Raw genomic sequence first — 13618 nt, 5'->3', positions numbered from 1 at the left:
CAAATTACTGTTTATTACATGAAAGCAAGCAATGTATTATCTTACCTGTATTAGGCTTCATGTAGGAAGGAAGGGTTTTGATTGTGATTTTTCTAATGCTTGCTTAACTTCCATCTCCCTCTTCTGTATCTTGATAACTTCTGTCCTATATCATATTTTATCAGTTGTCCTTGATTCAAGATAGAAATATTTCTTCTTGCTCTGGTTTGCCTTCCAGTTTGAAATTACCTGTGGGTTAAATAAGAGCAGGTTTTTGTTCCTGATGCCTACTTTAAGGAAAGATTGTGTATGTGTGTTTGCATTTATGTAATGCTTCTTGCATCCATTGAATGGGAGAAAGTAGCTCAGCCAAGCACTGTACAAGTCAAAACATTAAAGCAAAAGTTAAGCTCGTGATAAGAGAGACCTTGCAATTTACAGCAATTAAAATGCAACATACCTGTTATCTTTTAAATGGAAGTATTTGTCCAAAGCTGCTGTCAAGAACCTTTTGTTATTTCAGTAGTAGTTACTTTGTAGACTTTCAGTCTTGGTTAAGTACTCTGTTTTCACTCTTTTTGTTCAAGTCATTTCAGATATGTGATTGATTCAAGTTTTTTTTCTCTCCTTTTTCAGAACTGGTAGCAAATTGGGCATTTCTCCCTTAATGTTGGCAGCCATGAATGGGCACACTGCTGCTGTGAAGTTATTACTGGACATGGGCTCTGATATAAATGCCCAGATAGAGACCAATAGAAATACAGCACTGACTCTAGCTTGTTTCCAAGGGAGAACTGAAGTGGTTAGCCTGCTACTTGATAGAAAAGCTAATGTGGAACATAGAGCTAAGGTAAGAAGCAAATACATCTCCAGAAAGATATGCTTGAAAGTCTTGACTTCACTGTGGTCATCTGATGACTTCCTTGCCTTTTATGCATGCCCCTTGGAAGTGAACAGAACTGGCCAAGTCCACATCAGCTATAGCTCAATTCAGTATTTCTGACACTGACAAAAAGACAATGTAACAATAACGGCTGTATTTGAAGACCTACTATTTCCATGCAGCTCAGTGAAAGAGAAGCAGTTCTGAAGTCTTACTTCATCTTCAGGTGCTTACAAGCAGAAGACAAGTAATCCATTAACCTGAAAAAAAATAATTTAATTCAAAAAGTCAAGATTCTTGATCTAGGTTGTTGTGCTCATGGTGTAATCTGTCTAGCTGCTTCTATCCATGGCGGTAACAGAATTGAAATGGAAATTTGCAATTCTGTGAGTCTGTCTGTTGATCCCAGCTTTTGAAATTGCAGGGAAGACTGTTTAGTAGAAAAACTACTAGAATACTGAAAACTAAATTAAAATGAGAGGAAGAAAAAAAAAACACAGACGTGCCATAGATGTGGCATCCTGTTCTCCTTTTCCCCTGTTTGTAGTTATTGCCAAGGAGAAGCTCAGAGGGAGCTGTTCAGTGCTTGCTTATGGTAGGTATCCTTGCTAAAGTAATGTGCCCTTGACCTGGCCAGGCATTTTCTGGATGTTGCTATGTAGGATCTCTTAATGAAGGTAGGAAATGGGGTTTGCATCATCTGTACAACATCATGTGTGGTACTTTGCTGATATTCAGCTGTATCAGATTGGTTGTGTTGGTTCTGAGATAACGGGACAGCAGCAGGTTTTGAGTGTCTGTCAACATTGTGTAGCAGTGGAAGGACACTGCACTGTGTCTTTCCTCCCAAGTGCTGCTCAGTGAAAGCTCTTCTCAGTGCAGCTGAAGAGGATTGCTCCTACAAAACACTAAGCTATTACAAAATTGGCCAGGTAACAATTAGAGGCTCTATAGCAGAACTTGAAATGTGCTTCTGGAAGTAGAAATCAGTCCTAGCTCTTAGGTGAACATACCCCCCACTTCCTTCAAACTCATTGCTTGTTTTTTTTCTGCTTGCTTGTCATAGACTGGTCTCACACCATTAATGGAAGCAGCTTCTGGTGGATATGCAGAAGTGGGCAGAGTACTGCTGGACAAAGGTGCAGATGTAAATGCTCCTCCAGTACCTTCCTCAAGAGATACAGCTTTAACCATTGCAGCAGACAAAGGGCACTACAAATTCTGTGAGCTTCTTATTAGCAGGTACTGTGTCCCTTCCAACCCCTGGAATTCTGTGATTCTGTATTTGAAAGTGTGCTGGTTAAAGATGATCCTGAATGTACTCTTCTTTAACCTGTATGTTCCAATATATGCTGTAGTAAGAAATAGGAAAGGTTTTGTCTGTTGACCATTAGTAGCTACATACAGCGAGAGTGATCAGGGAAAGTTCTGTTTAGTGTTCGAGTTCTTGTGTTTGCCTGAGCAGACGGACTAAGCTTTTTTTTTTTTGTCTCCCTGACTTTTAAATGTCAGAAATAAACAGTTTCTTGTGAAGTTCACATTTATGGTCTGTGTACACCTGACACCTCCGTTTTAGATAGCAGTGTAAAATTGGTAAAAAGCACAAGATGTGCACATTATTTTTTTTTTGAGAAAGATTGATCACAAAACATATTCAGAGTCATTGTTGCTTGAGCAACCTTTGGTTACGACACTTTCCAAGTAGTGGCACCAGCTGTTGGCTTTCACTTGCAACATCAGAAGTTGTTCTCAGTGAGTTTTTGAGGAATAGAGTATACTAATGGATGGGAGTTAATGAGGTAATTAGCAAATCTTTTGACAGCTGACAAACAGTAAGATTCAGAGTATTAAAATGATTTTTAGGCCAACTGTAGGTTCTTAACAGCATCAGAGAAACTAAAGATATAATTTCAGAAGCTGAAGCACTGTGGATGCATGTTTCCTGTTCAAGTGGGTATCAAATTAGCCTAATGTTCTTAGGTGTTGCATGTATTTTTTGCAAGTCCAGTTGATGTAAGTAACTAAAATTTAATTCACTGTTTTGATTCAACATGTTTGTTTTTGCAGAGGAGCTCACATAGATGTCCGTAACAAGAAAGGGAATACTCCACTGTGGCTGGCAGCAAATGGAGGGCATCTAGATGTTGTCCAACTGCTAGTTCAAGCTGGAGCAGATGTGGATGCTGCTGATAACAGGAAAATAACTCCTCTTATGGCAGCCTTTCGAAAGGTAGAATGCGAAGTTAAGCTTTGGTCTTGATTAATACTGTCTTGATCATTTGTACATGGCGAGAATAAACAGAACATAACTGACAAACTGTGTTTTTAAAAATGTGAAGTCATTTTAATATTTAGCATTGAATGTTCAAAAACAGGTATGTATGTTAACTGCATAGTGTCTGTGTTAAATTCTAGTAGAAATTTGCTTGATGGGCATCATACAGTCTGGTTCTCATGGGTCAGAGAGGAGAAAATGGACAGCAATGTATTTGTGTTAAGAGGTGGAATATGAGATAGAACTAGAAAAATCACGTTATAAAAATTGGATTGGATTCTTAGGCAAGAGAGGATGAGCACTTTACAAACTAACTTTGATTTAGTCCAACTTGACTTGAGATGATTCTTTCCACATGAGTGTAGTTCAAGTGCTGTAGTAGATTCTTACAGTCATTTCCAATTTATAGCTGTAGGTTGCCAGAGCCAGGCATTTGAAAACTACCAAAAATAGAATACAGAAGTATATGAAATTACAGTTGTACCAAGATCAACTTGAGAACAGATTCTTTAATTACTTGTCCATTTCTTTTTTTAAGGGTCATGTAAAAGTGGTGCGCTACCTAGTAAAAGAAGTAAACCAGTTTCCATCAGATTCGGAATGTATGAGGTACATAGCAACGATTACTGATAAGGTAAGATTGTAAGAAAGAAAATATTTCAGAAGGAACAGTACTGTTACTCAGCTTTAGAGTAGATATTTTGAATACTTTTTAGCTTGGCGCACCAAATTTCAGCCAAACGATAAGTCCCTTTGAAAAATGTTCAGGGGAAAATGCATGGAAAAAATGGGAGCACGTAGCCACTGCAACTTAGTAAACCTTTGTGGTATGAATGGAGTAGTAAGGGCAGTGTTGTTTAATGTGCATGTTTATTTTCGAGTTTTCTCCATGTCCTTTCCTCAGACTGCTCTGAATTCCTCCTGTTGAGTATGTTTCTATTGAATTTATGATGACTTTTTCAGTGAGGCAGAGCTAATTAACTTCTGCCAAGAGAGTGAGCTTAAGTATGAAGCTTCATGCTTACATTAAAGCTTGTGCAAGAAGGAAAATTGAAACCATACTTCACAGTAAAGCTTTTTTTTTTTTTAAACAGCTTATTAGGTGGCCCTTCAGTCTACATGACCAGGGCGAAGAAGTATTTTGTAAATAAGAACTAGAAATAAGGAGAGCAATTGGTAGAGAAATGTGGCCATAATATTTCTTTATGGGGTTCAATTTATGTTATGAGCATGTTGAGGCTGAAGAAGGGCAGATGCTTAAATTGATAAGTGTTTTACTGCCAGTAGCAGTGACCAATGGTCATTTGCATGATGCTGGCTACCCTATGCATTTAAACCTATTTACTGCCATCCTACTAATATACGTTAGTGAGTAGTGCTATAATACAGAAATACTTCCCAAGGGATGGGGGATAGCGTTGGAGAAGGCTACTTTGTCAGCCTTTTAACAATTTGCAGTTGGCATTATGGTCTTATTCTGGAATGGAAGGAAAATCAATTCCATCTCTATAATGATGCTATGTCACTACTCATTCAAAAAATCAATGAATGAATCGTTTGCAGCTTATTTACCTACGAGAGGTTAACTTAGTATTAACATGGATGTTTGTGATAGTACTGCAGTGGCACAATGCAAAACTTTTCTCCCTTAAAATTCTCGTGTGCAAGTAATGAAGCAGTCAGTAAATCACTAGTGTAAGCTTGAGAGTGTATATTCAAACACATGTCGTTTTATTTCTTCAAATAGAAGGTTCTTGGACTTTATCGTTTTAGGAGATGCTGAAGAAGTGCCACCTGTGTATGGAATCAATTGTTCAAGCCAAAGATAGACAGGCTGCTGAAGCCAACAAAAATGCAAGCATTCTTTTAGAAGAGCTGGATTTGGAAAAGGCAAGTTAAGAGTTTGGAGTTGTGAATATTTATTTGATTAAAATTCCAGTTTCACCTTCCTTCAAGATCCTAAGATCTGTGAAAGTCTGTACTGAGTTATAGGAGTGTTTGTAATCATTGCAGTTGGAGTGTCTAGAGATGAACATAATTATTAAGGTTATCTTTGTACTTTACTTCCTGACTGATTCATTGGATCAGGAGACTGATAAAGCAATTTCCTCTGCAGTACTGTATCAAAAAAGGATTTTTAAGTAGAATATTTTTGTCAGACACATAAGTAAGCATTTTCCAGTGACATTAGTATGGATTTTAGGTCTAAAGCCTGTTTTGTCTTTAATAAAGCAAAATAGATTAATCATGTTCTTGGAAGCCATCGTACTGTAGCAAAAATGTTACAGAAAAATCTAAGTAGAAGTGTAGTGTCAAACGAGTGCACATTTTGTACCCAAGCTAGCTGAAGACATTTCATGTTCTAATATTTGAAAGGGACATGTGTTTGGACTGTACTGCTGAGATGCACAAGGTTGTGTAAAGAATCCTGAAAAATCATTTTAGATGACTTGCTTATTTTGTGCAGTGTTCTCTATTTCTACACTAACCTTCTGTTAACATGAGTGAACGATCTGTTTGGAAGATGTAAATGTGTAGAAATATATATAGATCATGGAATTGAGCTTTGGCTTCATAAATGTGTTAGCCTAAAACACAAGTTCAGCTTCTTAATAAATAAAAAGCATCTACATTTCTTGAAATGCACGGTCCATCCTGTAATGCTGTTCAATGTGCTTGACTTGTAGCTGCGGGAAGAAAGCAGAAGATTGGCTCTGGCTGCCAAAAGAGAGAAAAGAAAGGAGAAAAGGAGGAAGAAAAAAGAAGAACAAAGAAGAAAGCTAGAAGAAATAGAAGCAAAAAACAAAGAGAATTTTGAACTTCAAGCTGCTCAGGAGAAAGAGAAGCTAAAAGCTGAAGGTGATGTAAACCATTTGCTTTGTTTGTGAAACATGCATCTGATTCTATTTCCAGTATTTCAATGGCTTTTCTTGTCAAAACTTGAATACGGTCTTTATGACCTGCTGAGCTTTGCATTTGTTTACATTTTGTTTACATTTTCTGTGAAACCCGTAGATGAGCATGATGACTTCTCCAGTGTCTTGGTGTGGCTAGAGACTGCTGATAGAAGCTTCAGTGAGAGTTGCTGGTTAAGTTTACCACAGGGAAGACTTGAGCATGTTTCTTCTTCCAGGTCCCGATACTTGAAACTTGTCCAAATAACTCCTTTGCTCACAAACTAAATGATAATTTGGATCAGGTGAAAAAAAAAACAAGCAACATTAAATTCCAAATGTGTGCCATTTCTTTATCCATTCAAATACCAGCTCTTTTCTGTCCCGAGCTTCATCTCATATGTTGTACTGAGAAATGGTCTTCACTGATAGTTCCATGACTCTGGTAGGCTAAAAGAAAAAGGAGTACTTGACAACTTTGTTTCTGTGGTTTCATGTTTGTTTGTACTGTAATTGCTTCTGTTGCTGTCTTCCATGTCTGATTTTAGTTTCACGTTTGTTGCAAGATAAGAAATACTAGATGAGTTACCATAAACAGGGGAGAGGCTCCATGGTATGACATGTATACTAGTTTTACAGATGTTTGCTTAGTTAGTGGTTCTGCTTGTTTCTTTTAAGGTTGCTAATGAGTCATTAGACATGACAAGTGTGATTTGGAACACAAAACCACACAGGCTTTTCTCAAGCCAGCTGAATTAGTGATGGTTTTTTATTCTTCCATCAGATGATCCAGAGGTCCCAATGGAACCTCCTAGTGCTACCACTACAACCACCATAGGTATATCTGCAACTTGGACGACTTTAGCAGGTTCTCATGGGAAAAGGAATAATACCATCACCACAACAAGCTCCAAAAGGAAAAACAGGAAAAACAAAGTAGCCCCTGATAATGTTCAGATCATATTTGATGACCAGCTCCCAATTTCCTATGGCCAACCAGAAAAAGTGAATGGTGAATCTAAGAGCAGCAGTACTAGCGAAAGTGGCGATAGTGACAACATGAGGATTTCCAGCTGTAGTGATGAAAGCAGCAATAGCAACAGCAGCCACAAAAGTGACAATCATTCTTCCACAGCCGTTACTAACACACAGAGCAACAAAAAGCAACCATCGGTCCTTGTCACTTGCCCAAAGGATGAGAGGAAAGCAGTTACTGGCAAATCATCTATCAAGTAAGTTGCTGTGACAATGTACGCCTATTTAAAGTGGTTGTTGCCTGACATTTGCAAGTTGCATGCTTAACTCTGCGGACGTGGCATATTTAAATTATTTTTTAGGAAGTGAACAAGGCCCTGTGTCTTTGCTGTAGTGCGTGAGGAGTGTAATAACTTTTGCAGTTTGACTATGAACTGAGTAGTAGGTTCTGAAGGGGAGTCATGATTGTGGATATGAAACTTAGAGAACTGTTAGGTTACTGGGAGATGTAAGCATCTCAGTTGAAGCCACCTCCTTTTAATGCAATGCTTTTTGTGCTGTGTGGTAGCTGCTTTGTTTTTTTTGCTGTCTTCCTCTTCCAGGCTTGCCTAAGGCTACTCTGGCTTTAATGTAAAGGTTTGAGCTGGAGACAGTCTAGAAGTACTTTCCTGCCTTTTGAGGAACTGTACGATATCAGTGTAATTAACAGAGCTTTGCAGAGACCTCTGTGCTAGCTCTAGAACCCAAACCCATTTGGATACACTCAAGTTGAACTGCTGGTGAGCAGTACTTGTTCTAAAATGCAATGTATCATTTCAGCCACTGTATGGTACTTTCAGAACCCCAGGTCTCAACACTGAGATAACTTGGTATTTCACGAACTGTGGTGTTTTGGTGGAAAAAAAAAATAAAAGGTGTTGAGCAGTAGGGATATATTCCTTGGAAATTCCAGTTCCTGGGATACAACTATCATTTAAGTCTGCATAAGCAATGTTGTAACTTTGTAGTGGGTGCTGACACCACACAAATGCTTTACAAAAAGAAAGTAAATCCTCGAGCTCTTTCTAGGGGACGGGGGGTGATGGTAACCTACTTTTAACCCAGTGTTGTTATTAACCTGGGTTGTGCACTCTAATTTTTGTGTGTTCCTTGTGCTGAAAGAGAAGTTTTGGTGGGCTGGGGATTGAGCCAAAAGGAAGTCATTCTTGTTGTCTTTGTGACCCTGCATATTGAGAGAATTTCCTTTCTTTTAAAGGTTGTCCGAAGTTATCAGCGAAGTGACAAGTAATTCCTTGTCTACTTGCACAAAATCTGGTCCTTCTCCCCTTTCTTCTCCAAATGGAAAGCTAACCATCGCTAGCCCTAAACGTGGTCAGAAAAGGGAAGAAGGGTGGAAGGAAGTTGTAAGAAGGTAAGCAAAACCTTCCCCTAATTTTATCTCACATATGTCCCTTTTCAGATCATTTTAATTAGAGATCATTTTAATTAGTGTAGACCTCTCTGGGGCTAGCGAATGCAGTTCTTCCTAGAACAGGTTTTTGCTATGTAGGTTTAATCTTCATAATGTCCTTGCGGCTAATCTGCCCATTTCTTCATGCCATCGAAGTGTTTCCTAGCTAATGTTGTTTCTTCTTGTATAGATCCAAGAAGGTTTCTGTTCCATCAACTGTCATATCCAGAGTCATTGGCAGAGGAGGATGCAACATCAATGCTATACGTGAATGCACAGGAGCACACATAGATATTGACAAACAGAAGGACAAAACTGGAGATAGAATAATAACAATAAGGTAAGCAGGCCACTCCATCTGTTCGTTCCTGTGAGGATTTTCTCTTGGCAGAACATGCTTCTGTATAGAAAAATTGAAAGGTTTGACTTGATTGTCCCTTGGAAAAAACAGATGCTACTTTAGGCTAGTGGAGACAAATGATGTGAAGGGAAACAGAGATGAACTATGGGTCTTCTAACTTTGCCTTTGTACAAAAGAAACCTTTGAAGACGAGGTGGAGAAGGCGGATATGTACTTGTTCTGGGCATGTCTAAATATGTAGGCATACTTAGACAAATAAACTTTCTAATGAGGCAGGTTTTTTTTTTTTGATTAGAGTACTCAGCTTCTTAAATAACAGTCAGTAGCAAGAAAATGCCAACCTCACTCCTGAGAGGTTTTTTTTTGCTGTTAGAATGACAGAAGACAGGCTGGATACTGTGCTTGAGGTACTTTAATGTGTGTAAATGTTTTATGTGCACTTTCTTTTTCCCCTCCTCTTGTTCTTTAGGGGTGGCACAGAATCAACGAGACAGGCCACACAGTTGATTAATGCCTTGATTAAAGACCCAGATAAAGAAATCGATGAACTTATTCCAAAGAACCGCTTGAAAAGTTCTGCTGCGAACTCCAAAATAGGGTCATCAACACCTGCCACCACTACAGCTGCTAACAGTTCTCTTGTGGGGATCAAAGTGACCACCGTAGCTGCTTCATCAACATCTCAGACTGCCTCTGCGCTCACCGTGCCTGCAATTTCTTCAGCATCCAATCACAAAACCATTAAGAATCCAGTGAATAATGTGCGGCCTGGTTTCCAAGTCTCTCTTCCATTAGCATATCCTCCTCCGCAGTTTGCACATGCTTTACTCGCTGCTCAGACTTTCCAGCAAATCCGTCCACCTCGGTTGCCCATGACCCACTTTGGAGGTACTTTCCCACCAGCTCAGTCCACGTGGGGGCCGTTTCCCGTTAGGCCACTGAGCCCCGCAAGAGCTACCAACTCACCTAAGCCTCACATGGTGCCTCGCCATAACAGCCAGAACAGCAGCGGTTCTCAGGTGAATTCGGCAAGTTCTTTGACAACTAGTCCAACAGCTACAACAAGTTCAGTGGCTTCTACTGTGCCTGGTTCTTCTGCAAATGGCAGTCCAAGTTCACCTTCAGTCAGAAGGCAGCTTTTTGTCACAGTTGTGAAGACGTCAAATGCCACGACAACCACGGTGACAACCACAGCGAGTAACACCAGCACAGCGGCTACGAATGCCACATATCCAATTCCTACTGCCAAAGAACACTACCCTGCATCTTCCCCATCATCTCCTTCTCCTCCTGCACAGCCAGCAGGCGTTTCTAGAAGCAGTCCTTCAGACTGTGCAGCGACCTCTCCGAATAAAGGTGCACCTTCATCTGATCAGGAAGTGGGTAGTCCGCCAGCAGTAGAAGCGAGCAGCTCGACCAGCAGTAGGCAGCCCAGTACAGGTTCTGGGAGTACTTCTGTGCACCCTGTTCATCAACAGCCTCCGGGAACTCCTCTGCAAGAGGCAAGACCCCCTCTTCAGCAACCTCAGGTTCCTGCACCAGATCCTCGAATGGTTGTGCCTCCCAGTTTAGCGGCAACGAGCTCATCTGCTCCTGTGGCAGGTCCAACAAATGCCCCGATGACCTATCCCATGTCTCAGACATCAATGGGGTCTTCTCAGCCTGCAGCTAAGATGGAAACCCCTGCCATCAGACCGCCTGTCCATGGAACTGGTGGTGTCCATAAGAATCCAGCTCCTGTGCAAAATTCTTCTGTCGCAGTCCTCAATGTTAATCACATTAAAAGGCCCCACAGCGTTCCTTCTTCAGTGCAGCTTCCTTCTACCTTAAGTACACAAAGTGCTTCTCAGAATTCAGCCCATCCAGCAAACAAGTCCATGGGTAACAATTTCAGTGCTACTTTACCATTTGGGCCCTTCAGTACGTTGTTCGAAAACAGTCCGACGTCTGCTCATGCCTTCTGGGGTGGTTCTGTCGTTTCATCTCAGACAACGCCAGAGTCTATGCTGTCAGGAAAGTCTTCATTTTTGCCAAATTCAGATCCTTTACATCAGTCTGATACTTCCAAAGCCCCAGGTTTTAGGCCACCATTACAGAGGCCAGCTCCAAGTCCCTCAGGTAAGTCTGTGTTTTGTGTTTGTATCTTCATAATGTATTCTTCTAATAACTGCTGCGTGTTTTCATTTTAAAGACTTAATACTTTCTGCCTCAGCTTTTGTGGTCATTTGTGGTAAATCACTGTCTGCCCTGCAATGAAAGCATGCTCTAATACAGTTTATTGTTCTTGTTTCTGTAGGCATAGCTGAGTTCATCTTCCTTTTAAGTGCCACCTGTCAAATCCCATAACTATTTAGGAGCTGATGAGCTTGATAAAAGTTGAGCTGTATTCTTTGCCGTTCCACTCTACTCTTCTGCAATAGCTGAGATAATAAAACACTTTGCTGTTGTTTCCACCTTCTTTCTGTGCCACCAGCTAATAACTATTCTGTTTTGTGATAACTTTCTGCTTGTTCTTAGACTACAGAAACATTTACGCCCTCTTCAAAGTGTTAGGCTGATTAAAAAAATAAATGTATCCCTGTTTTAATGTGGGCTTAGAGAGAAGGTGTATTCTCTTAAATACTAAATTCAATTTAAAATATAATAATTCCATGGACTTGCTGACTTCTGTAGCAAGATTTTTAGCCTTCTGCACAAATAGAAGCCAAGGAGTTGTCACAGAATTTGTTCTGAAGCTCCCAGAAAGTACACACACAGTTCATACCATCTGTGCTTGTTTTAGTAGGATCTTTGAGTTGGTAGTGTAGCTTCACTTATCAACTGAGAAATTTAACAGCTAGTTTTCCATGCTCTGTAAATATAATAATGTTGAGGAGCTCTTGAGGAACTACCCACGAATTTTGGGCAACTTAGTATCTTTTTTTTATTTGTTTGGACTTTTGCACATGCATATGCTATATATCACTTGAATATGCCCATCAGGTTTCTGAGTAAAATCAGTGCTCTGACCATGGTAATACCACGATCTCAACAGTTTGGAAACCTGTAGGAGCAGTAGGTGAGGTTGGAAATGTCTGTAGAGTCAGGGAGTGTCACATCAGTTTGTAGGAGATAACCTGAAGAACTTGATGGAAAAGGTTGGATTTTCATAAGGGGTGGTGCAGAGGAGGCAGCTGCTGTGCTATTTTATTCTTCTGCCTGTTTGTGGTGAAATAATTTTTTCCAACTATGACTACAAATAATAAACTTTTAAAAATAGCTTTGAGTAGGAAAGTGATCCAACTGTCACAGCAGTTGGACATAAAGCTTTTTTGTTCACTGGGTCATAAAATTCCTGTTTGTTTTTACATTTCTTCATTGAGAATATTAAGAGGATAGTATTGCTTATAGTTTGGACACCTCAGCTAAGGTGAGTTGCTCTTATAGAATTGGTGCCACTGGGTCTTAATAAGATGCCTTTTTATTAAGCAAAGGAAAATGGATCTCTGGATTGGAAAAACAATCACTTCAGTGTTGGTCAAGGTGTATATATAGAAATTGTTTTCCAGTAAAATGAAATGTGTATGGGAAAAAGTCATCAAATTTTTAGTATTACCTCAGTTTTCCCTTGTACCTACAAAAATTTAAATTACAAGGTAATGAAACAGTTATCTTTCTGATGTCCACTTACATCAGAAGACATTGTGTTCATTAACTGATTTCCATTCGAGGTATCTGCATGGTAACATGAGTCATGGGTGATTTATGTACAGCACAATTGATGCGTACTATTGAAATTTGTGGAGCATGAAGCTTAAGACTCCCAATTACTTTGAAAAATAATAAGAGAGAATCCTAACTGTTTGGGTACAAGTTTTCCTTCTTTCCTAGTTTTTTCCCTGACACGAGAGACCTTTTTCATAGAGATCTGGCAATAATGGGAGTCACTTCTGCCAATTTCTCTCATAGGTATTGTCAGTATGGATTCACCCTATGCTCCTGTAACACCTTCTTCTACACACCTGGGTAACTTTGCCTCAAACATTTCGGGAGGTCAAATATATGCACCTGGGACACCTCTTGGCGGAGCACCTGCAGCTGCTAATTTTAACAGACAACATTTTTCCCCACTTAGTTTATTGCCTCCATGTTCATCAGCATCAAATGGTGAGTTCTAGTCAGCAAGAAATTAGTTGAGAAGCTATTGTATTAATAGGAAAAAAACAGCCTTGTACTGCCTATTTTAGGTAGGCTTTTCTGGCTCTGGTTATTTTTAACTTCAGGGTTTTTGATATTTTCTAAACCTTTAGGCAGCCACAGATTGAGATGTTTTTTACAGGCAGCTAGAAATCAAAACTTCTATCAGAAAATTTTAGTAGCTATGGTTTTGTCATGCTTCTGGAGTTCCTTATTCTTGTTGCAATTAGCACTAGACTACTACTATATATGGCACTCTTTCAGTCACCTTGCAAAAAAAGAGTGAAGGATTTTAGTTTGAGGGTATTATTGTAAGTGTGAGCAGTGTAAATCATGTAATGATATTTTTACGAAAGCCAGTCCTACAGGTGAGGAGTTACTTGATGTTTTTTAAAGCAGAACTGTGTAATGTATTTCAGGGGAAGATGCTTAGGGCAAGTTCTGGTACCTTCCTCCATTACTGGCTCCTGCAGTTCTGGCTATGCAGCAGAGTTTTCTGGAAGGAAAAATATTAACTCTTAAAAGCCATTTTTTTCAGGGAGTAAGTTAATCAGTTTTACTGGCGATTATGAAAAGAAAACAAAAACCCCACAGAACAACTCACAATTAGAAAAACAACCGTAAA

General features: G+C 39.6%; 1 protein-coding gene across 6 annotated transcripts in view; it reads left to right on the top strand.

The window, feature by feature from the left end:
* Positions 1-13618, top strand: part of ANKRD17 (ankyrin repeat domain 17) — an 85771-nt gene that overhangs the window by 66329 nt on the left and 5824 nt on the right. For 5 of the 6 annotated variants that reach the window (XM_068680396.1, XM_068680395.1, XM_068680400.1 and 2 more), the window contains 11 exons: positions 616-829; positions 1929-2104; positions 2930-3092; positions 3676-3771; positions 4911-5027; positions 5825-5996; positions 6816-7263; positions 8262-8417; positions 8647-8796; positions 9287-10935; positions 12766-12963. In XM_068680396.1, the coding sequence (XP_068536497.1) occupies positions 616-829; positions 1929-2104; positions 2930-3092; positions 3676-3771; positions 4911-5027; positions 5825-5996; positions 6816-7263; positions 8262-8417; positions 8647-8796; positions 9287-10935; positions 12766-12963 (3539 nt within the window). The remainder of the gene's footprint in view (positions 1-615; positions 830-1928; positions 2105-2929; positions 3093-3675; positions 3772-4910; positions 5028-5824; positions 5997-6815; positions 7264-8261; positions 8418-8646; positions 8797-9286; positions 10936-12765; positions 12964-13618) is intronic. The other variant, XM_068680397.1, reaches the window with a different exon arrangement.

Source organism: Anas acuta, chromosome 4, assembly GCF_963932015.1.
Source record: "Anas acuta chromosome 4, bAnaAcu1.1, whole genome shotgun sequence".
In the NCBI taxonomy this organism is placed as follows: Eukaryota; Metazoa; Chordata; class Aves; order Anseriformes; family Anatidae; genus Anas; species Anas acuta.
The sequence above is the reverse complement of the archived record's forward strand: the minus strand, read 5'-3'. Positions and strand labels throughout refer to the sequence as shown.